The 25723-nt window shown below is 41.6% G+C and overlaps 2 protein-coding genes across 2 annotated transcripts in view; both read left to right on the forward strand.

Moving 5' to 3' along the window:
* Positions 1-1135: 1135 nt before the first annotated feature.
* On the forward strand, positions 1136-19011 carry LOC128641880 (serine/threonine-protein kinase NLK2). The gene is made up of 11 exons (XM_053694445.1): positions 1136-1387; positions 3334-3463; positions 7560-7615; positions 8108-8214; positions 12472-12557; positions 12678-12887; positions 13336-13437; positions 13526-13612; positions 15690-15888; positions 16868-16961; positions 17777-19011. Exons 1-11 carry the CDS (start codon positions 1218-1220, stop codon positions 17823-17825), a joined length of 1290 nt encoding a protein of 429 aa, XP_053550420.1. The 5' UTR covers positions 1136-1217; the 3' UTR covers positions 17826-19011.
* An 830-nt stretch (positions 19012-19841) lies between these two features.
* SPN (sialophorin) overlaps positions 19842-25723 on the forward strand; it is a 114457-nt gene continuing 108575 nt past the window's right edge. The window contains exon 1 of the mRNA XM_053694446.1: positions 19842-20303. The gene's annotated coding sequence lies outside the window, so the exon portion shown is untranslated. The remainder of the gene's footprint in view (positions 20304-25723) is intronic.

A 25723-nucleotide genomic window follows, 5' to 3' on the forward strand; every position in this document is an offset into this window, starting at 1 on the left:
ATTAGAGGAGGGCAGGCTAGTACAACACAGGAGTAGGGGAGGGCTGGCTAGTGTGCTGGGACTAGATTAGAGGAGGGCAGGCTAGTACAACACAGGAGTAGGGGAGGACTGGCTAGTGTGCTGGGACTAGATTAGAGGAGGGCAGGCTAGTACAACACAGGAGTAGGGGAGGGCTGGCTAGTGTGCTGGGACTAGATTAGATGAGGGCAGGCTAGTGTGCTGGGACTAGATTAGATGAGGGCAGGCTAGTGTGCTGGGACTAGATTAGATGAGGGCAGGCTAGTGTGCTGGGACTAGATTAGAGGAGGGCAGTTTGAGGCTAGTAGAACACAGGAGTAGGGGAGGACTGGCTAGTGTGCTGGGACTAGATTAGAGGAGGGCAGGCTAGTACAACACAGGAGTAGGGGAGGGCTGGCTAGTGTGCTGGGACTAGATTAGAGGAGGGCAAGCTAGTACAACACAGGAGTAGGGGAGGGCTGGCTAGTGTGCTGGGACTAGATTAGAGGAGGGCAGGCTAGTACAACACAGGAGTAGGGGAGGACTGGCTAGTGTGCTGGGACTAGATTAGAGGAGGGCAGGCTAGTACAACACAGGAGTAGGGGAGGACTGGCTAGTGTGCTGGGACTAGATTAGAGGAGGGCAGGCTAGTACAACACAGGAGTAGGGGAGGGCTGGCTAGTGTGCTGGGACTAGATTAGAGGAGGGCAGGCTAGTACAACACAGGAGTAGGGGAGGGCTGGCTAGTGTGCTGGGACTAGATTAGAGGAGGGCAGGCTAGTACAACACAGGAGTAGGGGAGGGCTGGCTAGTGTGCTGGGACTAGATTAGAGGAGGGCAGGCTAGTACAACACAGGAGTAGGGGAGGACTGGCTAGTGTGCTGGGACTAGATTAGAGGAGGGCAGGCTAGTACAACACAGGAGTAGGGGAGGGCTGGCTAGTGTGCTGGGACTAGATTAGAGGAGGGCAGGCTAGTACAACACAGGAGTAGGGGAGGACTGGCTAGTGGGACCCAGGGTGTCTGTACTAGATCACGGAAGGGCAGTCTAGCGGGAGCCGGTGAGGGGAGGACTGACTAGCTAGGCCCGTCCCTGCATTGGGGAGGCCCGTGTAGCGGTGCATGCCGGGAGCCGCATTGTTCCAGCTGATGCGTACGGGGTCTCCGGGCCAGCACGAGCAGGGGTCGAGCTATGTCCCCCGCTAGGGGCTGACTACAGATATGGCGTTCCCGGGGCGCTCACTGCCCGGGGTGTTTGGGAGCCTGGTGCAGCCTCCTCTGGGGCAGAAGTATTACTGTCACCCTGGAGCCCCGGGCCCGCAGTGTAATGGGGATACCAGGGAACCCGAGCCGGACAGGCCTATCGGTTATGGGGCCTTCGGAGTGGTCTGGTGAGTGAGCCGAAACTGAAGGATAGAGAGTTGCGGTAGCTGATGACACGGAGAGAGCTGGGGCTGGAGGGGTTAGTGGTAGAGAGATGACACTAGATGGAGACAAGCTGAGGCCCGGGGATGAAGAGAGACCGCTGGGGACAGAGGGAGAGATGAGGCCTCAAGGGGGAAAGAGGGGGATGTGAGGTCAGAAGGAAGAGCTGAGGTCTGGGGAGAAATAGGCCTGAGGCCTCACGTGTGAGAGAGGTAGAACCGACGATATTTGGTGGATCGTTTTGGCTGGTTGGGGTCAGAAAGGAGAGAGCTATGGTCGGAAAAGCGACAGAGAGAGAGCTGGGGCCAGAAGGGCAAAGAGAGAGCTGGGGCCAGAGGGGCAAAGAGAAAGCTGGGGCCAGAGGGGCAAAGAGAGAGCTGGGGCCAGAGGGGCAAAGAGAGAGCTGGGGCCAGAGGGGCAAAGAGAGAGCTGGGGCCAGAGGGGCAAAGAGAGAGCTGGGGCCAGAGGGGCAAAGAGAGAGCTGGGGCCAGAGGGGCAAAGAGAGAGCTGGGGCCAGAGGGGCAAAGAGAGAGCTGGGGCCAGAGGGGCAAAGAGAGAGCTGGGGCCAGAGGGGCAAAGAGAGAGCTGGGGCCAGAGGGGCAAAGAGAGAGCTGGGGCCAGAGGGGCAAAGAGAGAGCTGGGGCCAGAGGGGCAAAGAGAGAGCTGGGGCCAGAGGGGCAAAGAGAGAGCTGGGGCCGGTGATGGGAGACCTGAAGCTGTATGGAGAATAGAAGGCTGTAAGGGAAGAGAAACCAAGGACCAGAGAGAGAGAGTGCTAAAAGGAGGGGGGCTTAGGAGCTGGGGCCAGATAGAAAGTGCTTGGGCTAAAGGTGTAAGCCGGAGAGAATGGACAGGAAGAATCTGAGGAGGGGGGGGGGGGAGACCTGTGACCAAGTGCATAGATGACAGAAAACATTGGGACTTGTGTGGGACAACAGGGACATTTACAAGAGCCGGTGACTGCAGATACCTAATCTATTGCTTGTGATTTTCTATCTGTGTATCCTCCCATCCGAGTTTTAAACTATACATTTTTTTTCTTTTTAAAGGGACATAATAATGAAATAGTAAATTTGCTATAATTCATTAGAATATTTTGTTGTTGCAGGAATGCTCACTGGGAACTATGTATTTAACCCCTGTAAAGGTGCGAAACTAATGTGTTCAGCAGCTGTACTGCATCGTTGCTTGTGAGCCAATCAGGAGTGGCATATACATGCAGCTGTCAATCACTGTGGTCGTGTTCATGAGCAGGTCCTGAACAGGTCTGGTGCGCATAATTAACTTTGTGTTTAACCTGCAAAATTAAACACATAGTTACTTGCAAATATTTATCCAAAATTAAAATGGTATAAAACATTTAAAGCATTTTATTGTTATTTTGTCCCTTTTTAATGCTCTTCCTTTCTGGTTCCCCCTAGAAAATAATCAGTAATAGAGTAGAGTATCTTTTTAGGCTATGCAGAGCATGCTCACATGAGTAAGCATCCACATTTTTAAGAAGCAGAAACTGCATCTTTTGCCTTTCCACTACCGTAGAGGTGGTGTGGTCAATTACCCTAACACTCCCTGGTTGCGCAGGAGTGGGGGTAGCATTGCACAAGAAATCTCTTGTGCAATGTTAAATTTCGCTCTGCAATGCAAACCTGTCCGCCTGCAAGGATAATACATTTTCACCAATATATATTTTTGTCTGACTAGGACTGAGTGTGGGGGTTATTGCCAAGACCATTATTTATGCTACTTGGAGGATTTATTCAAATTTGCCGTAGGGTCACATACAGAACTGACTTTAGGGCCTATTGACTTTATAGTAGGTTCCTTGCTGGGCGCTAAGATTTGGTTTGCAGCGTCTGGCTAAGTTTTTTTTTTTTCTTTTTAGCTAATTCTTGTATGTCTTTCGGTTTAACAGGTCAGTAACTGACCCACGTGATGGGAAACGTGTTGCACTGAAGAAGATGCCGAACGTCTTCCAGAACCTGGTGTCCTGCAAGAGGGTGTTCAGGGAGCTGAAAATGCTCTGCTTCTTCAAACACGAAAATGTGAGCGTCTGGTGCAGTGAAATAGTGACCACATTCATTATGCGTGTGACTGTACAAGAAGCTTGTAGCCAGCGTGGTGCAGTGAAATGGTGACCACATTCATTATGCGTGCCTGAGGCCTGTGGTGCCGGTGTGACTGTACAAGAGACTTGTAGCCAGTGTGGTGCAGTGAAATGGTGACCACATTCATTATGCGTGTGACTGTACAAGAAGCTTGTAGCCAGCGTGGTGCAGTGAAATGGTGACCACATTCATTATGCGTGTGACTGTACAAGAAGCTTGTAGCCAGCGTGGTGCAGTGAAATGGTGACCACATTCATTATGCGTGCCTGAGGCCTGTGGTGCCGTTGTGACTGTACAAGAAGCTTGTAGCCAGCGTGGTGCAGTGAAATGGTGACCACATTCATTATGTGTGTGTGTGACCGTACAAGAGACTTGTAGCCAGTGTGGTGCAGTGAAATAGTGACCACATTCTTTATGCGTGCCTGAGGCCTGTGGTGCCGGTGTGACTGTACAAGATACTTGTAGCCAGTGTGGTGCAGTGAAATAGTGACCACATTCATTATGTGTGTGACTGTACAAGAGACTTGTAGCCAGTGTGGTGCAGTGAAATGGTGACCACATTCATTATGTGTGTGTGTGACCGTACAAGAGACTTGTAGCCAGTGTGGTGCAGTGAAATGGTGACCACATTCATTATGTGTGTGTGTGACCGTACAAGAGACTTGTAGCCAGTGTGGTGCAGTGAAATAGTGACCACATTCTTTATGCGTGTGACTGTACAAGAAGCTTGTAGCCAGTGTGGTGCAGTGAAATGGTGACCACATTCATTATGCGTGCCTGAGGCCTGTGGTGCCGGTGTGACTGTACAAGAGACTTGTAGCCAGTGTGGTGCAGTGAAATGGTGACCACATTCATTATGCGTGTGACTGTACAAGAGACTTGTAGCCAGTGTGGTGCAGTGAAATGGTGACCACATTCATTATGCGTGTGACTGTACAAGAGACTTGTAGCCAGCGTGGTGCAGTGAAATAGTGACCACATTCATTATGCGTGTGACTGTACAAGAGACTTGTAGCCAGCGTGGTGCAGTGAAATGGTGACCACATTCATTATGCGTGTGACTGTACAAGAGACTTGTAGCCAGTGTGGTGCAGTGAAATGGTGACCACATTCATTATGCGTGTGACTGTACAAGAGACTTGTAGCCAGTGTGGTGCAGTGAAATGGTGACCACATTCATTATGCGTGTGACTGTACAAGAGACTTGTAGCCAGTGTGGTGCAGTGAAATGGTGACCACATTCATTATGCGTGTGACTGTACAAGAAGCTTGTAGCCAGAGTGGTGCAGCATGTAACTTGCTGCTAGGATGTAATAGTCTGATGCTGCTCTGTGCGCATGTGTTTGGGTCTGGTACTTGTATTTTGCATAAGATTAAAAAGTCCAAAGAAATTTCCAGCACCTGGGACCAGGGAGGTGTGCAAGCTTCACGGGTACTGCACAATACCCAAACAAGTATAAATCACAAAAAGGAAGCAGCACCACCAAAATATCTTCAGATTTATTTGTGCAAACTGCACAGTATCAAAGCCAGACCACAAAGTAGCAACGTTTCGGACTTAGTCCTTAATCATGCAAGGTTACACCTAAAGTTAATACAGCTTAAATACTTATAAACCACACCCACCATACATCATACCTGTAGCACACCTGACATAATGCCATCTAGTGGTCATTAACAAAATTACAATAGCTGAATATTAATGTCAGTCTAACAACATACAATTAATAATTAATCAGCAAAAATGTCAGCTGAAGTAATATACTAGACATAATTTTCCTAGAGCACAATACAATTATGTATTACAGAATCTCAACAATCACCACAGTTAATATGGCGTAACCCCTTAAAGGCATAGAGACCAATCTAGCTCCCTATTCATTCCCTTAGGGTACATGGTATCTAATTTACTAATCCAAAAGACCTCTCTTATTTTTAACCTTTTAGTTCTATCCCCACCTTGTCTTAGGTGTCCTACCTTTTCCAATATTTGAAACCTCAGCTGAGTTAAATTGTGCCCTGCAAATAAAAAATGATTGGCAACAGGGTCGTCTAATTTTTTTGTTCTTATACTACTTTTGTGCTGATTTATCCGTTCACGGACTGAACGGGTGGTCTTCCCAACATACCCCATCCCACATGGGCATTTGATGTAGTATACCGCAAAGTCAGTGTTGCAAGTATAGTGTCCCCTGAAGTCAAATTTTCTACCCGTACTGGGGTGACTAAATGAAGGGCCCTTAATTATATTATTGCAATTGGAACTGCCAAGGCATGGAAAACAGCTAAAGTTCTTATTGCCAATATAGCCTTGCACTATGTCCTTCGAAGGGCCAATATCAGCATGTACCAATAAATCTTTTAGATTTCTGCCTCTTTTAAAGGCAGGCATAGGTGGCTCTCTAAACTCCATTACATCGGGGTTGCAGGTATGCCAATGATTGGAAATTATCTTACATATCCTATTGCTCAATTTCAAATACTGACTGACAAAGATTAATCTATTTGTCAGTTAGTATTCGAAATTGAGCAATAGGATACGTAAGATAATTTCCAATCATTGGCATATATTACATACCTGCAACCCCGATGTAATGGAGTTTAGAGAGCCACCTATGCCTGCCTTTAAAAGAGGCAGAAATCTGAAAGATTTATTGGTACATGCTGATATTGGCCCTTCGAAGGCCATAGTGCAAGGCTATATTGGCAAAAAGAACTTTGGCTGTTTTCCATGCCTTGGCTGTTCCAATTGCAATAATTTAGTCACCCCAGTACGGGTAAAAAATTTGACATCAGAGGACACTATACTTGCAATACTGACTTTGCGGTATACTACATCAAATGCCCATGTGGGATGGGGTACGTTGGGGAGACCACCCGCTCAGTCCGTGAACGGATAAATCATCACAAAAGTAGTATAAGAACATTATAAGAAAATTAGACTCCCCTGTTGCCAATCATTTTTTATTTGCAGGGCACAATTTAACTCGGCTGAGGTTTCAAATATTGGAACAGGTAGGACACCTAAGACGAGGTGGGGATAGAACTAAAAGGTTAAAAATAAGAGGCCTTTTGGATTAGTAAATTAGATACCATGTACCCTAGGGGGATGAATAGGGAGCTAGATTGGTCTCTATGCCTTTAAGGGGTTACACCATATTAACTGTGGTGATTGTTGAGATTCTGTAATACATAATTGTATTGTGCTCTAGGAAAATTATGTCTAGTATATTACTTCAGCTGACATTTTTGCTGATTAATTGTATGTTGTTAGACTGACATTAATATTCATTTATTGTAATTTTGTTAATGACCACTAGATGGCATTATGTCAGGTGTGCTACAGGTATGATGTATGGTGGGTGTGGTTTATAAGTGTATTTAAAGGGCCACTGTAAGTAAATATTTTCTATGCCTGTTACTAACTAACTACCCCAAATATGCTTTTTATCAATAGCATTTCATTAACATATCTCTACCGTATATCAGAAATCTTGTCTGCAAATTGAATTGTTTTCTAAACCCACTCCGTGGGTATCCTTTGCTCTGTACCAATCCGTTTACAATACCTAGGTTTCAAAATGGCGCTTTAAACACAAAGTTATTGGTTTAAGTATTTTGAACACGCAGTGCTGAAAATAGTGGGCAGGATAACGTGACATCATCAGCGAATAAAAGATATAACTTTTAGAACGTTATGAAACTTCGTTTTGGAGAAAATATAGGTCAGTAGGTTTTAATTAATGTTTATTAACTTTAATATGTTAATTGTTTAGCTGAAAAATTATAACAGGAAGTAATCCTTTAAGCTGTATTAACTTTAGGTGTAACCTTGCATGATTAAGGACTAAGTCCGAAACGTTGCTACTTTGTGGTCTGGCTTTGATACTGTGCAGTTTGCACAAATAAATCTGAAGATATTTTGGTGGTGCTGCTTCCTTTTTGTGATTTATACTTGCATAAGAAGGTGCTCACTGTCTTTGAATAAGAGGCTGGTGATACCAATATCATTTACATGTCTTGTCTTTTCTAGGTTCTCTCAGCGCTGGATATTCTGCAGCCTCCACAGATTGACTGCTTTGAAGAAATGTATCCTACGCTTCTCTTTTAAAGGGACAGTAATCAAAATTAAACTTTCATGGTTCAGACAGGGCATGCAGTTATCTCTGAGCATTTTGACAGCTTTTCACAGCTATGAAAACGCTAGTTTATGCGTACCTTTTAGATAACATTGTGCTAACTCCTGTGGAGTTATCTAGGGGTCAGCACTGATTGGCTAAAATGCATGTCTGTCAAAAGAACTGAGATAAGGGGCAGTCTGCAGAGGCTTAGATACAAGTTAATCACAGATGTAAAAAGTATATTAATATAACCGTGTTGTTTATGCAGAACTGAGGAATGGGTGATAAAGTGATTAACAATCTTTTTAAACTGTCATTTTAACTGTAGAATCTCACTGATTAGGCCTGCGGTGGGGGGGCATATGCTATACAATTCGGGGTTCTGGGAGGGCAGACTTATTGCTTTGTAGGTTGGAATGCTTGTTCTATTACATTATGTCCTTAACCGCATCTGTGTCAGATATGTAATCACAGAGTTGATGCAAAGTGACCTACACAAGGTTATTGTGTCTCCCCAGCCTCTTAGTGCCGACCACATCAAGGTCTTCCTGTACCAGATCCTGAGAGGTACGTGCTGCTCTGTTACTGGGGGAAGGACTGTAATTAGCCATTCTTAAAGGGACAGTGTAGTCAAGTGCCATTGATGCGTATTGCATTTTTTTTTTACAGCTAAAGTAGCTAAACATAAGTATAAAATTCCCTGTTCTGGCAGTGCTGATGTCGGCTTTGTGTAAGTACTTTACACTTAGTCAGTGACCGATAACATAGGGAAATTTAGCAACTGTGAAAAATCTAAATCAGGTGCTGCAGAGAAATCGGCAGCGCAAATTTACACTCACTGCTCCATTAACTTAAAGGGATATGAAAGCCAAAAATGTTCTTTTGTGACTCAGACAGAACATAACATTTTAAAAAAAGTCTCCAATATACTTCTGTTGTCAAATTTGCTTTGTTCCCATTATATTCTTTGTTGGAGAGATACCTAGGTGCTGCCTTCTAGTGCTCTTGCAAAACTGCTGCCATATAGAGTTCCAGATACGTGCATGTGCCTGAGCTTACATTCCTGCCTTTTAACAAAAGATACCAAAAGAAGAAAGTAAAGCTGATAATAGAAGTAAATTAGTAAGGTTGTTTAAAAACGCTGCTCTATCTGAATCATGAAAGACAAAGTCTGGGTTTGATATCACTTTAACCCTACAAGCTTTGCACATAAGTTCACAGAGCAGTGAGTATAAATTGCAGCTGCCTATGTCTCTGCAGTATAATTACAAAAACTATACAGATATGTTAGATGTTGATAACACAATGTACAGAATGACTAGAATAGAGCACAATACTCCCCTCTTAGGTGACCGCAGCCTTCTAACAGTCTCTCCCAAAAGGACTGTGAGTAGAATATGGATTAGATAAATAGAGGCGCTGGTCTTCAATATTATGGTGCACACTGAAGAAAGAAAACTTGACTTGTGATTTGCAGAAGTTAACAACAAAATAATGTGCAGTATACTCACTCCGAAAATTTCAGAGTTCAGCTTCTTCACAAGGATATATATCCTGGTTTTCCCATGATGTGCTTTAGTATCTATAAACAATGGAAATTGCACTGCAAGTGATTGTATCTTTAAATTGATATAAAGTGCAGTATACTCACTCCGAGTAATTCGGAATCCGGCTCCTCAAAGATAGTTGGTAACTTTAGAATACTTCCAAAAAATGCAGCAAAAATACTTGTTGTATCAAACAAATATTTATTAAAACGTATTAAAAAGCTCTTTTTCAGCTTGGCTCTACGCGTTTCAATGACTAAGTCGTCTTTTTCAAGAGCAGTAAAAAACAATTGGAAGTGCTGCCTTAGGAGTATTTACAGGTGTATTTATACAGGTAATCAATGATCCTGTTCCGGTGACTAACACCGGAATAGGACTCACAAATAAAACATTTTATTTTTATCCCCATCCGATTGTGTTTTGAGAGTAATGCATTTTTTATATATGCTTAAGCTATTTCGCTCAGAATCTCAATAATTTGCCAAATCGGATCGGTATAAACAAATTGAACATTATTTGACCAATCACAGTGAAAATAATATGGAAGTTCCCTTTCGAGTCCCGAATTTGTACAGTTCCCTTTCAGGTCCACCGAAGGATGCGTTGTCATATGTTCCAATTCAACCAATCGGATAGCGAGCGTTGTTCCAGATACTTTGTATGTGAAAAATCTGTTTCCTGATTTTCCTCGCTATCCGATTGGTTGAACAACGCTCGCTATCCGATTGGTTGAATTGGAACACATGACAACGCATCCTTCGGCGGACCTGAAAGGGAACTGTACAAATTCGGGACTCGAAAGGGAACTTCCATATTATTTTCACTGTGATTGGTCAAATAATGTTCAATTTGTTTATACCGATCCGATTTGGCAAATTATTGAGATTCTGAGCGAAATAGCTTAAGCATATATAAAAAATGCATTACTCTCAAAACACAATCGGATGGGGATAAAAATAAAATTTTTTATTTGTGAGTCCTATTCCGGTGTTAGTCACCGGAACAGGAACATTGATTACCTGTATAAATACACCTGTAAATACTCCTAAGGCAGCACTTCCAATTGTTTTTTACTGCTCTTGAAAAAGACGACTTAGTCGTTGAAACGCGTAGAGCCAAGCTGAAAAAGAGCTTTTTAATACGTTTTAATAAATATTTGTTTGATACAACAAGTATTTTTGCTGCCTTTTTTGGAAGTATTCTAAAGTTAACAACTATCTTTGAGGAGCCGGATTCCGAATTACTCGGAGTGAGTATACTGCACTTTATATCAATTTAAAGATACAATCACTTGCAGTGCAATTTCCATTGTTTATAGATACTAAAGCACATCATGGGAAAACCAGGATATATATCCTTGTGAAGAAGCTGAACTCTGAAATTTTCGGAGTGAGTATACTGCACATTATTTTGTTGTTAACTTCTGCAAATCAAAAGTCAAGTTTTCTTTCTTCAGTGTGCACCATAATATTGAAGACCAGCGCCTCTATTTATCTAATCCATATGTCTCTGCAGTGCCTGATTTATTATTTCAGTATCGCGTTCAGCAAGGTTAAATAACATCTGCCGAGCCAGAAGGGCAGGGGGACCGGCACTACTTATCTTTTTTCCACCGTTCCTAACTTTCCCTATGTTACCAGTCACTGACATGGGACTGTAGCAAAAGAACAAGCTCTGTGGGGAGTGTAAAGTATATACACAAAGCTGATATCAGCACTACCAGAACAGGGAATTTTATTCTTATTTTTAACTCCTTTAGCTGCAAAAAATGCAATAAGAGTCAATGGCATACACTATTTTTGATTATAATATTGTGTTTTAATTTTTGACCACACTGTCCCTTTAAAGGGACATTAAAGGGACATAATACTCATATGCTAAATCACTTGAAACTGATGCAGTATAACTGTAAAAAGCTGACAGGAAAATATCACCTGAGCATCTCTATGTAAAAAAGGAAGATATTTTACCTCACAATTTCCTCAGCTCAGCAGAGCAAGTTCTGTGTAAAAAGTTATACTCAGCTGTTGCCCAGCTACAGGTAAAAATAAAAAAAAAATGAAGAAATGAACAGCAGCCAATCGGCATCAGCAGTGCTGAGGTCATGAACTCTTACTGTGATCTCATGAGATTTGACTTAACTCTCATGAGATTTCATAGTAAGCTTCCTTTACCTGATTGGTGAAATAATATGAGAGTTCACGATGCTCATCCCTTCAGTTGTCCCGGGACAGACACACTAATATGCTGCTTAGAAATCCTTTACAATGGGAGGTGGCTACTGAGGAACTTTTGAGGTAAAATATCTTTCTTTTTTACATAGAGATGTTCAGGTGATATTTTCTAGTCAGCTTTTTACAGCTATGCTGCAGCACTTTAAAGTGTTTAAACATTTGGGTATTATGGCCCTTTAAACACTTAATAAATGCTAGGTAGAATGATGCATTTACAGAAAAGATTAGTCTGAGAATAACAAGTAGATGTATTTTTTTTAAAGTTTTTTATTAGTTGTTTAAATATTGACAAAATAAGTGTAAACGTTTTAGTGTCTATAAAACACTGGGAGCTGCCATGTTGTAACTTAGGTTACCTTCTTGGGAACAGTTATAAATAGGTCACTAGAGTCTGCAGCCGATGGCTGTGTGGAATATTTCTAACAACTGAAAAACTCACAATTTCATAATGAAATGAATGAAAGTATATTGCAGAGGGTTTTTTGTTTTTAATATAAGATTTATCATTTTATATTACTATCTGTGTTTAATGTCCCTTTAAATGCTCTTTTGTACAGTATGAACTATAGGTAATGCTAAGTTTCTTTGTTATACAGGGGGCCGCAGGATGTAAGTTACATTGTGGGCTATATGATGAGATTAGTTTGAAGGTTATAAGCTCTGTAAATGAACATGTGGATGCAGCTGAGATAGTCTGTGTCATCACATGGGGTGAGATGCTTTGTGGGCTACAGGACAAGTTGTGGCAGAGGTGAGATGCTCCTGATATCTGTAAGCAGATCTGTGGGTTACTGTGTGCGCACTACAAGGGGAAGCATAGACGCTGTATAAGTTACCGTGGTCACCAAGGTACCGAAGCTGTATATGAAGGGAATCTGACATTAGAAGGTCTGCAAATGGGATTCATGTGCTTTTTGTGTGGTTAGATTAGGAAAGTCATCCAGCACTTTGATTTATTATTGATTAAGCTCTCTGACTCTCGCACACTACTGCAGGCATAGTCTGTGCTATTCTTTCCCGTTAACCTCCCTCTTCCCCCACAGGACTGAAATATCTTCACTCTGCTGGAATTCTGCACAGAGACATCAAGCCTGGAAACTTGCTGGTGAACAGCAACTGTGTGCTCAAGGTACAGTGCCCCCTTGTGTCACCTGCTACTGTCATTACATTGTTGCCTTTATTTCACTCATTTACTGCACTTCTCAGCCTATGACATATTTAGTCTTCCATCTGTTCTCTTCCCCCTCAGATCTGTGACTTTGGCCTAGCCCGTGTGGAGGAGCTGGATGAGTCTCAGCACATGACACAGGAGGTTGTGACTCAGTATTACAGAGCCCCTGAGATCCTCATGGGTAGTCGTCACTACATGAGCGCTATAGATATCTGGTCTGTGGGCTGCATCTTCGCTGAGCTCCTAGGGAGGAGGATCTTGTTCCAGGCACAGAGCCCCATTCAGCAGGTACTTACCCAGAATCCTCTAGTGCACAGGCTCATCACGTACTGCACCATCCAATCCATTCGTACAAAAAAAAGTTCTCGTACCACAGTCTTATACAGCAGGTACCCAGAATTCTTTAGTGCATAACCTCATCCAGCAGGTTCCCAGAATCCCCTGGTGTACAGTGCATATCTATCAGTTACCCAGAATTCCCTAGCATCTTCTTTCTTTCCATGTCTGCTTTTTCTTTCTTTTTTTCCTACCTCCTCTTGTATATATTTTCTCTTTTCTCCATGCTTATTTCTAGGCATCTTTGTCTTGTAGCTGCTCAGTATTATAGTCAGCGTGTTAGGTAGTAGTTTGCAGGCACCCATAATTCCTGTGGATGCCAAGTGAATCCCTTCGGGGCACATTCTGTGCCGTCTGTTTCCCATGACCCCTAGGCTTACTCCATGCTGCCTCTCTGCAGTTGGACCTGATCACAGATCTCCTGGGAACTCCACCTCTCACCGCCATGCGTTCAGCCTGCGAAGGAGCCAGAGCCCACATCCTGCGAGGCCCCCACAAACCGGTAAATGAGGGGATTGGAAGATTTTAATACATAGTGTATAAGTGAAGTTCCCCTCTGTGTGCTTTAACCGCTGTTTGTTTCTCTCCAGCCATCGTTATCTGTGCTGTACATGCTGTCTGGCGAGGCTACCCACGAGGCCGTTCACCTCTTGTGTCGGATGCTGCTGTTTGATCCGGTGAGTACAACTCATGCTTGTGGTGGTGGCATCTTGTGACTTTGAGTAGGTTAACTGGTGCGTATGATAACGCAATGAAAACGATAGCTCACATATAAGAGGGCATTTTACAGCCAAAGAGACATGAAACCTGACATTTTTCATTTCCAATTCAGGCAGAACATACGTTTTTAAACAACTTTCCTATTTACTTCTATTATCATGCCGTCCTAACAGTGCTAAAGCCCAGCTCAGTTGGGACGGCATGGAACGTCCTAACGGCAGGGATGGGTTAATGTCTCTTTTTAAATCTTGTGCACTTGTAGTTGGCATGATCTTGGTCTGAAAGTAACCCGTACCAGCTTTACTCCATTAGTACCGCCAGTCACTAAGAAGAGGAATGTGTAAATGGGCAAATATGTTACTGCTGATTATTCCCCTTGTCCCAGTAGTGCAGGTGCGGCCAGGCATTATTATTAACAAACGTCTCATGGAATGACAGTGTTTTCTTTAGCTACTTACATAGGTAACCCAACCACTTGTGTAAATGCTTGTTATCCAGTCTGTGTCATTTTGAAGATATGTATCAAGAACATCTGCAATATGCCTTAAAGGGGCAGCAAACAATCCTTTCTTAATGCAAAACATGACAGTAGTATAGCTGGGGCCCACTGATTAAATATGCAATACCTCCTTTTAAAAGGGTTAATCTTACCGCAAAATAGAAAACAAAGATCCCTGAGTTGCTTTTGTATTCAAAACGAAGATAAATCTGAAAATAATATGCAGATTTTTTTTTTTTTTTGCATAGCGTAAAAGGAAACTTTCATGATTCAGATACAGCATGCAGTTTTAAATGTTACAATTTATTTATATTGTCAAATTTACCTCAACCTCTTGGTATCCTTTGTTAAAGAGTAAAGCTAGGTAGGCTCATGGTAGTGAGACAGATACCGTTGCCTTGTTGCATTCCCTTATTCCATTAATAATTGTAAATATCAAGTCCCTCTCTCCCATGATTCAGACAGAGCATGGCATGTCAACATACATTTACTTTGTTCTCTTGGTATTATTGGTAAAAAATGCATATATAGGTAGGCTCTGGAACAGCAATTCACTACTGGGAGCTAGCTGGTGAATGGTGGCTGGACACACATGCCTCTTGTCATTGAGTCACCTGTGTTCAGCTAGCTCCCATTAATGCATTGCTGCTCTGGAGCTGATTTTATGGGGTTAATCCCTTTACATATGTTAAACACATAGTTAAATCATGCTATTATTGTACTATTTGAATTAAACCGAATACAGCATTTTATCTTTTGCACTATTTATGTCCCTTTAAATGAGTGTTAAGCACAAAATGTAATTTCCATAAAAATGGTTAACGTGATGGTAAACTTTATTACATCAGGTTCCATAATATCAAGTAAAATCCTTAAACTACTTTGTTATTCCTCATTACAATAACAGGTATCTCACATGTGATGTGTTATATGCAGCTAGCGGCACAGCGCGAGCACTACCCACCATATGCATGTCAGTAGCAGTGAGTTGTAGCGCTGCTGCTAGCGGCACATATCTGGTATCTCACGTGTGTTATATGCAGCTAGCGGCACAGCGCGAGCACTACCCACCATATGCATGTCAGTAGCAGTGAGTTGTAGCGCTGCTGTTAGCTGCACATATCTGGCATCTCACGTGTGTTATATGCAGCTAGCTGCACAGCACGAGCAGTACCCATAATAAGCATATCACTAGCAGTGAGTTGTAGCGCTGCTGCTAGCGGCATGTATCGGGTATCTCACGTTTGATGTGTTATATGCAGCACAAGCACACTGATATAGAAATACATAGGGTGAGCAGTGTTTGCTATTGGCTGTAGTCAGCAAGTTTTCACACCTGGCTGATAAGAATTATTGTGTTTTAAATCCCTTTAAATAAAAGCAGATATTTAGCGAGTGAAACAAGTTTGCATTTATTTTTGTCATTTCGTCAGTTGTTTTTGTGCTGATATTTCCTGGGTTAGTATTGTAATTCAGTGCCACTGCTGTGAGAAGCGGTGTAAAGAGGGATCTTATGATTGCTAAATCATTTCCAGCTGAAGCGGATATCTGCCAAGGATGCCCTGGCCCACCCATACCTTGAGGAGGGCCGCCTGCGCTACCACACCTGTATGTGCCACTGCTGCTACTCCGTGTCTTCTGGTCGGGTGTACACCGCAGACTTTGAGCCCACAGCCAGCCCTCGATTTGATGACTCGTATGAGAAGAGCCTCACGTCTGTCTGGCAGGTCAAAGGTAAGGACAGAGTGCCAGGAGACTCCTGTGTGTCTATGCTCCGCATTATCTCTGCTTTGTTACCCAATACATTATTATTATTATTTTGTATTTACAAAGCACAAATCTTCTCATGTAAGGGACAAATTGCTGTAAGGTTTATAATAATTCACATTTTATTAAAATATAGAAAGGAACTAAAGGTCTAAGTGGTAAAAGGGAAATGATAGGCAAAATGAAACCACCTTGATTCCGATAGAGAGTAGATTTAAATTTACCTCTTGATCTTCTTGAACCTTGGCCTCTTTCCATGCGAGCATATACAGCAGTAGGCTCAGGAGCATCTTGTGCCTGCGGTGGTTTGTGCAGTAATGTTATACCAGCAACCTGTAGAGGGCGCCGCAGCAGTAAGTGCTGAGTGACAGCAGGGAACACCCACATAATAATAATGCACACACTCTTTGCATGTCTCATATCCAAAGATAGATGCACTATTTTGTTTTTAACTCTACTTCTAGCTATGCAGCTTAGTTAACCATAGAGTGGCTGAAGATACTGTACTCTAACTCATTCTACAGATTGCCACAGACACTGCTGCCATATAGTGCTCACGGCACGTGCACCCCCCCCCCCCCCTTAGCCTACCTCAATATGCTCTTATGGCAAAAAAGAGAAAGAGGTCAGTTTGGTTATAGAAGGAAATTGGAAAAAAAAAAATTCATTTTGCTCTCCATGCAAATTGTTGGAGGGGGATGCAATATTTAGAATTATTTGCAAGTGCAGTTGTTTTTAGGTGCATGTACTGTCAGTATTTACAGGGCATTCCCAGGGTAATTATGGGATATCGTGTACACTTACACACTGCCATTCTGTTGGGGAACTTTGGTGTAAGGGAGTAGTCTGCTTTATTCGCTTTGTCTGCTTAGGTAGAAGTGTTTTTGAGGCACAGATACCTGTGTGATTTTGTTTATAGCTTTTTATTTTGTCTGTCTCTGCACAGAGTTAGTCCATCGATTCATCACAGAACAACAACAGGGAAAGCGTCCACCACTGTGCATCAACCCGCACTCTGCAGCCTTCAAAACGTTCATCAGGTACGTGATCGCTTATGCAGTCTTCAGGCAGAGGCTGTATCCGGCTAAACCTTCTGCTGTTCGCCCCCCCCCCCCCCACCCATCCATACTTTTGTTTGTTTCCTGACATAAAGCCTCATAGTTGTGCCTTCTTCTGTGCGCTACCCCCAATTCACCCCACCGCCCCCCAGTTCCCCTTCTATGACAGCGTCGTCTTCCCTGTTCTCTGTCTGTACTTTATAACACCCAGCTTAGTCTTCCTGCTCTTCCAGCCTCTCAGCCCTCTGTGTTAAAAAAAAACATACAAATATTTTTTCTCATTGTTGCATTGTAAATAATGAATTTTAATATTTTAAAACAGATATCATTTTTTTTTTTTTTTCGTTCCTTTGCTGAAAAATAAACCAGTTCTGTTTTTATGAATGTGGGATGGGTCACTGCCAGCTAATCTGTGGGGTGTCCCTTAAAATCCAATCATTTTTCATCTCAAAGACCAGTTGTGCAAGTTAAAAATATTTGAACCATTTTCCAGTAAAAAAAAGAGCCTAGAATTTTATCTAAAAAAAAAATATATAGATGAAATAGCACAAACATCTATAAACGTTATAGTGAGTAGGGTGTCAGGAGAGATATCAGATATAGAGATCCACGTAGTATTTTATTGAATAAAAAGTGAGGTTTTGGGACCAAGGACCTTTAGTACGTGCGGTTTATTGACTTTACCGTCTCTAATAGTTTTTGCAGCTGATTAGTGTAAGAGGGTAAGCCCTGACAGAGAAGCTTATCGTGCATTGTCTGTATGTCAGTTGCCTTGATCAGAGCGTTTTTCTCCTTAGATCCACGGCCTGGCATTCCTCAAAAGTGTCCAAGAAGGAGGAGAGATGAGCAGCGTTCTCTGCCTGACACACATTGGGATGGGGGGACGGCGACAGCCTCACCTACAGCGCCGTTATCCTCTCGCAGCATGAATCGCCCTTCAGCTGTTGTACATGATAATCTCTTTCACCTGTTCTTCTGTCTCCCTCATTCTGTTTGCACTTTGTTAGCTGTATCTCACATCCCAGAATCCTGTGCGATTCCACGCCTCTTCCTCAGAGGGAGGGGAGCATTGACTGGCTGAGGGTCCGTGATAAACATTGCTGTAAATATTTTCTATAGAGATCCCTCTGCCTTGCCCAGCCTCCTCTCCTCGTCCTGCATTCCCATCTACTCACCCACAGCTGAGTTGAGAAGCAGAATTACTACCTCTCTAGCAGTGAGAGGGTTAAATGCATGGTCCGCCACTCTGTCTCCTTTTTATATCTTTCTACATATCCTTAAACTCATTAAATACCCTGTAATTCTTCCTTTTTAAATATCATGTAACTCCTTTTATAATATTTGTTGTCTGGCTAGTTCACGGAGATGTGGTGACACCGTGTGGTCATAGTGCAGAATGCAGGGTGCAGTCCCTCTGACACTGTGTTGCACATGTATAATAATTGGGCCTTCTAGATGATAAATAACACAGAGTTGACGCTGCTTGTGTTGAAATGATATTGCTAGTATAACAAGAAATGTTTCTGCCTGTTGGTGCCACTCTGGCCAGTGCAGGGAATATCTATTCTGCAGGTATCGCTGCAGTGTTAGTGCCACCCTGTGGATGCTGTATGTTATTGAAATGGGAACGTTCCCATGGATAATGCACCCCCTCTCTTTCAGAGGCCACTGCAATAACTTCTGGGAGGGAATTGGTTAGAGGGTTTAATAGATTTGACAGTTTCTCTCCTCATTTTTAACTTATAACTTGTGTACAGATGTGTGTGTAACGTTGTGTTAGAGCGAGCGGAATTATCACTGTATCTATGCTTTGAATCCCATTCAATAATCTACCTCTTCCATTAAGTGTTTATTTTTGTTATGATTATGTTAAAATATGTTCAGTTTAATGTTGTTTTTTTTGTTTTATTATTTTTTTTTCCTAAATGTGAAAAAACCCAGAATCCCTGAAAACTTGAATTTAGAGTTTAGGTTTTATTTAAAGCCTGTTGGTTAGACCCAGCAGTTTAAATAAAGTCTGTCCTGCCTTTTACCTTTGTAGCTGTGTATTCTGTCTACTGAATAACTCACAGTTGTTTCACTGAGCAAGTAACGCCTAGAGGCTGCCGCTTTTGTATCCAGAATGGATTCTTATCCTAGCGCTCTGCTTGTGTGTTATGTCTCTTTCAGGGGGTTATATGTGGTTTCAGATTTATTAAATGTTTAAAAAAGGATACGTGGTACATTGAAAAGTATTAGCCAGAACTACAGCAGCAAACACTGCACCAAGCTTTATGATAGGGGACATTTAGGTACATTTTATGGTCTAGAAGGTGCCTTTGTTGAGTAAAAAATGAGTAATCGCTGAAATAAAATAAGGGATTTTTCTTCTATTATGTTTGGAGCATGTATATTAAATGCAGCCAACTTAAAAATAAGTGAAGACATGCTTAGTAATTTTTGGGAGTTGTAGTCTAAGATATATATATATATATATATATATATATATATATATATATATATATATATATATATATATATATATATATATATATATATATATATATATATATATATATATATGAACAATGTAGAAGAAGGGCACTCTCAGGGTTTGTATAGAGACAAATATTTTCTTTATTCCTAGAACATTAATACATGGTCGACGTTTCGGCCCTCAGTTGGGCCTTCATCAGGACAGGTATTATCTGAACGACAAACATATAAACAGATACTAGAAACATGGAATGATATAATGTGTGTGTGTGTGTGTGTGTGTGTGTATATATATATATATATATATATGTGTGTGTGTGTATATATATATATATATAAAATATATGTGCAAACACAGCATTTGTGTACATACATCAAATGTACATCAATACAATAAAAAAAGGAAATCTAGTAGAAAAAGATTCATGTTAGTACCAGAGTTAGTTTCCAGTAAAAAACATTACAAAGCATAGAAATTCTCCCACAGAATGATATAATATAATGCAATATATTCTTTGATAGGGGATTACCGAGCTTTTTAATATTTGATTGGTAACTGGCATTCAAGTTTTTTGCCATTTTTTTTTGTCTCCAGGGCCTCTTATTTTAGCATTTTATTTGTTGTTGTTTTTTTTTTGCTTGTTTAGGTAACAGGATGTGTGTCAATAGGTTTGCGTCTTACAGACTTGGTTTATGCCACTCCCACTGTTAGTATAACTTCCTGTTGTAGACATTGGGGAGGAGGCTGTATGTTAAGGTTTGTGGTTCTTGAAAAAGTGATGCAATTTCCTTCCACCCTGAAAACATAACAGCAGCAGAAGGAACGGAGCGGCGCAGATCGCACCCGGGGTACGGTATAGATTTATTTACTGCTTTTGTATAGGGAAAGTGCCAATCACACTAGTGTATCATGCCAAGTGCACAAAGCAGGGCCTCCCTTACAATGCAATAGTCACAGCATGGGCAGTGGTGATGCCAGCCTCACCCACTCGCTCATTGCATGTATACGTCTGTGCCAATCTTCCCCAGACAGCTCTGAGGCATAAACATATACAACCCCCTTTCTATGTTCACAAAAAGCAAAAATTCACTTCTCAACAATTACATATCAGTGCCCAGGATGTTGTGGGTGTGAGTCAGCAGATATGTGAGTGTCTATTAGTAAAGGGATAACTCAATTCTAATACTTTAGGGCTTGACATTTTTTCCCCAAAATCTATGAACCAGCCCATAAATTTAGGAAGCAGAAACTTTTGGCCATCTATGGGGCTAGATTATGAGTTGGGCAGTATTTACTGTTTCCACTAGAAAGTGAATTGTGCCAGAATTAAGGTTATTGCGCTAGTTGGGTTGTGCTCATTTTACAAGTTGAAAGTATACTCGCAGAATCACGATCACATATTCACATTTGCGGTAAACCGATTGCATATTTTCATATGCGCAAGCCCGATCACATATTCTAATATTCGCAGACCTGACATAAAAATATAAATATTGCATAAATGTTTTTTTCATCTACTTAAATGCAAAGGGCTCCAATGCACGCACACATATATCTGTAGACTTGTATATGTATGCAGCTCTGTTCTCTAACACCTGAGATCTCATAGCTTTGATCCCTTATAACTTTTTTTGTGCAATATTTATTTTTCAAATAATATTTATTAGATAGTGTTATTATGAGTGTAACTGTACTTTGTAATGTCGTTTTTGAAATGTTTTGAGCTATTTTATTTTTTTATTTTCGCGAAACAGTTAACCAGAGCTTTTAAGTTGCGGTAATCGTTCTAGCGTAGATCGCAATTACACTCGCGCAATAGCATTTACGTTTAACTTGTAATACGAGTGGCACGCCCGATGAGCACAAACGTTGCGATAAACCCCTTATTGCCCGTGCACAAACAATTGCGCTCCACTTGTAATCTAGCCCTATATCATTTACTTCTGTATGATATATTAACTTTATAATATAAAACAAGGACTATATATAAATAAAAAGGTGTTTAAGTTGGAGTTGTATTTCACAGCTGCAATGTCTAGAAAGCATCTAGCCTCACCAAGCTAAATTTTTTTGGGGCAGATTGTGGGGTAAGTGGGAGGCACCCATGGGTGTTTTATGGCTCTAATCCAGGGCTTAATTTGAAGGTGCCATTGGCTCCTTGATGCCTGGGTTTGTCTAGCCCTGGCCTACATAATATACTAGAGAGCTATAGTTAAATGCCTTTAAAGGGACATTAGAGTTGCAACTGACTTTGTGAGTCTAACATCAGTAATACAAGTAATAGTGTCATGGGAAAAAGCCCTAGAGGATTTTCTTGCAGCTTTGTGTCCTATTAACCCATTAAAGAGAGAGAAAACTTCAAAAATAAAATTCTCTAATTGTATTATTACACTTTTACTTACATATCGCTGCTTCTAAGCCTACCTAAGTATGCCTTTTTTTAAACAAAGGATACCAAATGAATCTCAAGACTGCATGGTTCACATGCACAGTGCACTTACCTGCCTTAGTTTATTGCACATATATAGTACAGTTGGCACCATTTAAAAGCATGAGGCTGCATGTTTTGTAAAATATTAAATAGTGACCATTTCAATCAGGACCAAGATCCAAAACCAGGACACTTTGCCGGTTTCCAGACGATTTTGGCGTTTTTCCATCAGTCTAACTCTAATCACCTCTAATCACAGACCATTATATGAATATACAGCACAGGTGCAACAAGTGACTACTGGTGGCAGAAACGTGTCCACCAGCCTGAATACGCTGCAACAGAACTAGATACAGTGTCATTACTAGCCTTTATTTATACTGAACAAAGGAAATGTGCGCATTACAGAAATTTCATTAAAGGGACATTCTACTGCACACATGACATACACTATTAGGGTCAGCAATGCTAAACTTACATGTTCTTACTATGTGTTTAACCCTCACAAACATACATCCTTATAGCAGAGTGACAGTTCCTGTCTTGCTTCTTTCTACCACATTGCAGCTGTTTACAAACTGACATACACCTGCACAGCGCGATTTGCTATAATGGGACAGGAAATGGCAGTGTTAGATTCCATTACCACACACACTTCTACACCATTATCTGCACAGGGAAGGAACTAGGGTTGCCAAGTGTCCAGTATTTTCGCAGGCTGACCAGTAAATTCTTCACAAAGATTTGATATGATCCTGAGTGTGAGCTAAATGCAAAAGGCATCCTGTGCCCTAATGCATTGCTAATATGGAGCAGAAAGGAGAATCCGTCAAGGGGGGGGGCAAATCACTACTATTGACATGGGTTACTGACAACCAAAGAGGTGTAATTATTGCTTTGTATTTTACTGTGGCAGCAAAGGGGTAAAATGACTGCAAAGTTGTGAAAAATAAACTTGATAGGATGAAGTGTAGTGGCTATGGGGGAGAGGCATGGTGTACCCCACAGACCATCGTGCCAAGTCACCTACAGATTGTAAAGTATATTTGTGGAGGACAGCTGGCAACCCTAGCAGGAACAAGCAGTGTGCCCTACTACAACACAATCACAATCTATGCATACAAGTATACTATCTCACTGTTTTGTCTTTTCCCCAGGTTATCTTGCTCCCCTGACATGGCCGTAACTCCCTCAAACCCCAGTTATGATCCTTCTCATGGTGCCACATGGCTCCCTCATTTCTGTGGTCAGTGTCTCATAGTCATACTGGTCCTGGGTACTCTCACTGGTTTCTTTATGGTCCTCTGCATCTGTCTTAGCTTCAAGCTTTCGCAGAAGTCATCAAATCGCAGGAGGTTGACGCAGTTCCCGGTTGTGCCCTTAGGCCTATGGGCTTCTGCTCCTCATTCTCACAGCCAGACTGATCTTCTATGGGCACCTGAGCCTCGCCACTGTGAATACAGCTTGGTAGACCAATCTCATGCCATGGACTGGGAAGAACCCTCTGCCCCACAGCCACAAGTCACTCTGCAGGACATTGGTGACTTCTGGTGGCGCAGTGGTGTTATGCAGGTCTGACCATCATCATTTAAAGACTACAGAAATCGGCAAAATATTGTTACATTGACTGAAGCTAATTCCTTATACTAGTATAGATAAAACATTCCGAGATTGTTAGCTCTGCGGGCCAGGCATTTCTCCTCTCCCCCTTTTTTTTTTTTTTTACTGTAATGGCTTCTGCTGCAAGCCCAATAATTTGTGTTTGCAACACCCAACTGTACAAAAATACAATGTAAAAGTAATATGAATGAGATAAATTATAATATGGCCTAGGTTTGCACTATATGTATATAGAACATATGCTACAGAAAATAAATCCCATATCCAGCAACAAACAAATACGAGACTTCCTGTGTGTTTATAGTTTAAAGTTTGTTCATGAACATTTCATTGTGGGTAAATGACATTTCTGTATTGTCATTCTAGCAAATTGTAAATCATATGATTCTATGACAGGTACAGAAGCTTCTTGGTTTAATATAGACAGGTGCAACAGGTACAGCTTTTTGTAAAAGCAAAACAGTTTTACTGAAAGTGTTATTGTACTCAAATTCTGCCTTTGGTATGAAAGAGTTATATTTAATGTTGAAAATGTTCTTATGTCTGAAAAAATATTAGAGGGACATACTACTCATATCCTAAATCACTTAAAACGGATGCAGTATAACTGTAAAAAGCTGTCAGGAAAATATCACCTGAGCATCTCTATGTAAAAAAAAGAAGATATTTTACCTCACAACTCCCTCAACTTACTAGAGTAAGTGTTGTGTAAAAAGTTATCTGTCAGTTACTGTCCAGCTGCAGGTAAAAAAAAAAAAAAAAAGGAAGGAAGAAATGAACAGCAGCCAATCAGCATCAGCAGTGCTGAGGTCATGAACTCTTTTACTGTGATCTCATGAGATTTCACTTAACTCTCATGCGATTTCATAGTAAACTTCCTTAAAATGAATAGAGAAATAACATGAGTGTGCATGAGGCTCGCTCCCTTGCCTGTCCCGGGACAGACATACTGATTTACTGCTTAAAGTCCTTTACAGTGGGGTGTGAATACTTAGGACATTTTGAGGTAAAAAACTAAATTTATGCTTACCTGATAAATTTGTTTCTTTCCGGATATGGTGAGTCCACGGCTTAAGTAATTACTGTTGGGAATATCTCTCCTGGCCAGCTGGAGCAGGCAAAGAGCACCACCGGTAAACAAAGTATCACTCCCTTACCCACAACCCCCAGTCATTCGACCAGAGGGAAATGGAGAAAAAGGAGTAACACAAGGTGTAGGAGGTGCCTGAGGTTATAGTCAAAAGAACAACTGTCTTAAAATAAAGGGTGGGGCCGTGGACTCACCATATCCGGAAAGAAACACATTTATCAGGTAAGCATAAATTTAGTTTCTCTTGTAAAGGTGTATCCAGTCCACGGGTTCATCCATTACTTGTGGGATATTCTCCTTCCCAACAGGAAGCTGCAAGAGGACACCCAAAGCAGAGCTGTCTATATAGCTCCTCCCCTAACTGCCACCCCCAGTCATTCTCTTGCAGCTCTCGACAAGAAAGGAAGTATCAAGAGAGATGTGGTGACTTAGTGTAGTTTTTACCTTCAATCAAAAGTTTATTTTTAAACGGTACCGGCGTTGTACTGTTTTTACTCTCAGGCAGAAATTGGAAGAAGACTTCTGCCTGGAGGTTTGATGATCTTAGCGGTTTGTAACTAAGGTCCATTGCTGTAATCACACATAACTGAAGAGTATGGAAAGAAAACTTCAGTTGGGGGGGACGGTCTGCAGATTGCCTGCTTTGAGGTATGTGTAGTATATTTTTTTTCTAGAGAGATAAGGTCTAGAAAATGCTGACAGTGCCTGGTATATTTAAGGTAAGCCTGATACAGTGATTTAACAACAACTGGGATCATGCTTGCAAAAAGGGATAATATTCATGTTAAAACCTATATTACTTAGTGTAAAAACGTTTGCATGATTTATAAATCAAAACGTTTTTTCTCTGAGGGTGATAAATCTTTATTTGGGGCCTAATTTCCACAAGGCTTGTTAGATTACTCCTAGGAGTACTTTTTTAAGGCCCTCTGACTTTGAGTGCATGGTGGGAGGGGCCTATTTTCGTTTTCAGAGACATCCAGCTTCCCTTAAGGAGTCCTCTGGCTTATAGGACCTCTATTGAGGCTTTTGTTCCTGCAAAAATCGTTTTTTAACGGCAGGTAGGAGCCACAGCAGGGCTGTGGCAGTGTGTTTGACTGTTTGTTAACAGGTTTTAAGTTTTTCTA

Source organism: Bombina bombina, chromosome 11 (genome assembly GCF_027579735.1).
Source record: "Bombina bombina isolate aBomBom1 chromosome 11, aBomBom1.pri, whole genome shotgun sequence".
Classification (NCBI taxonomy): Eukaryota; Metazoa; Chordata; class Amphibia; order Anura; family Bombinatoridae; genus Bombina; species Bombina bombina.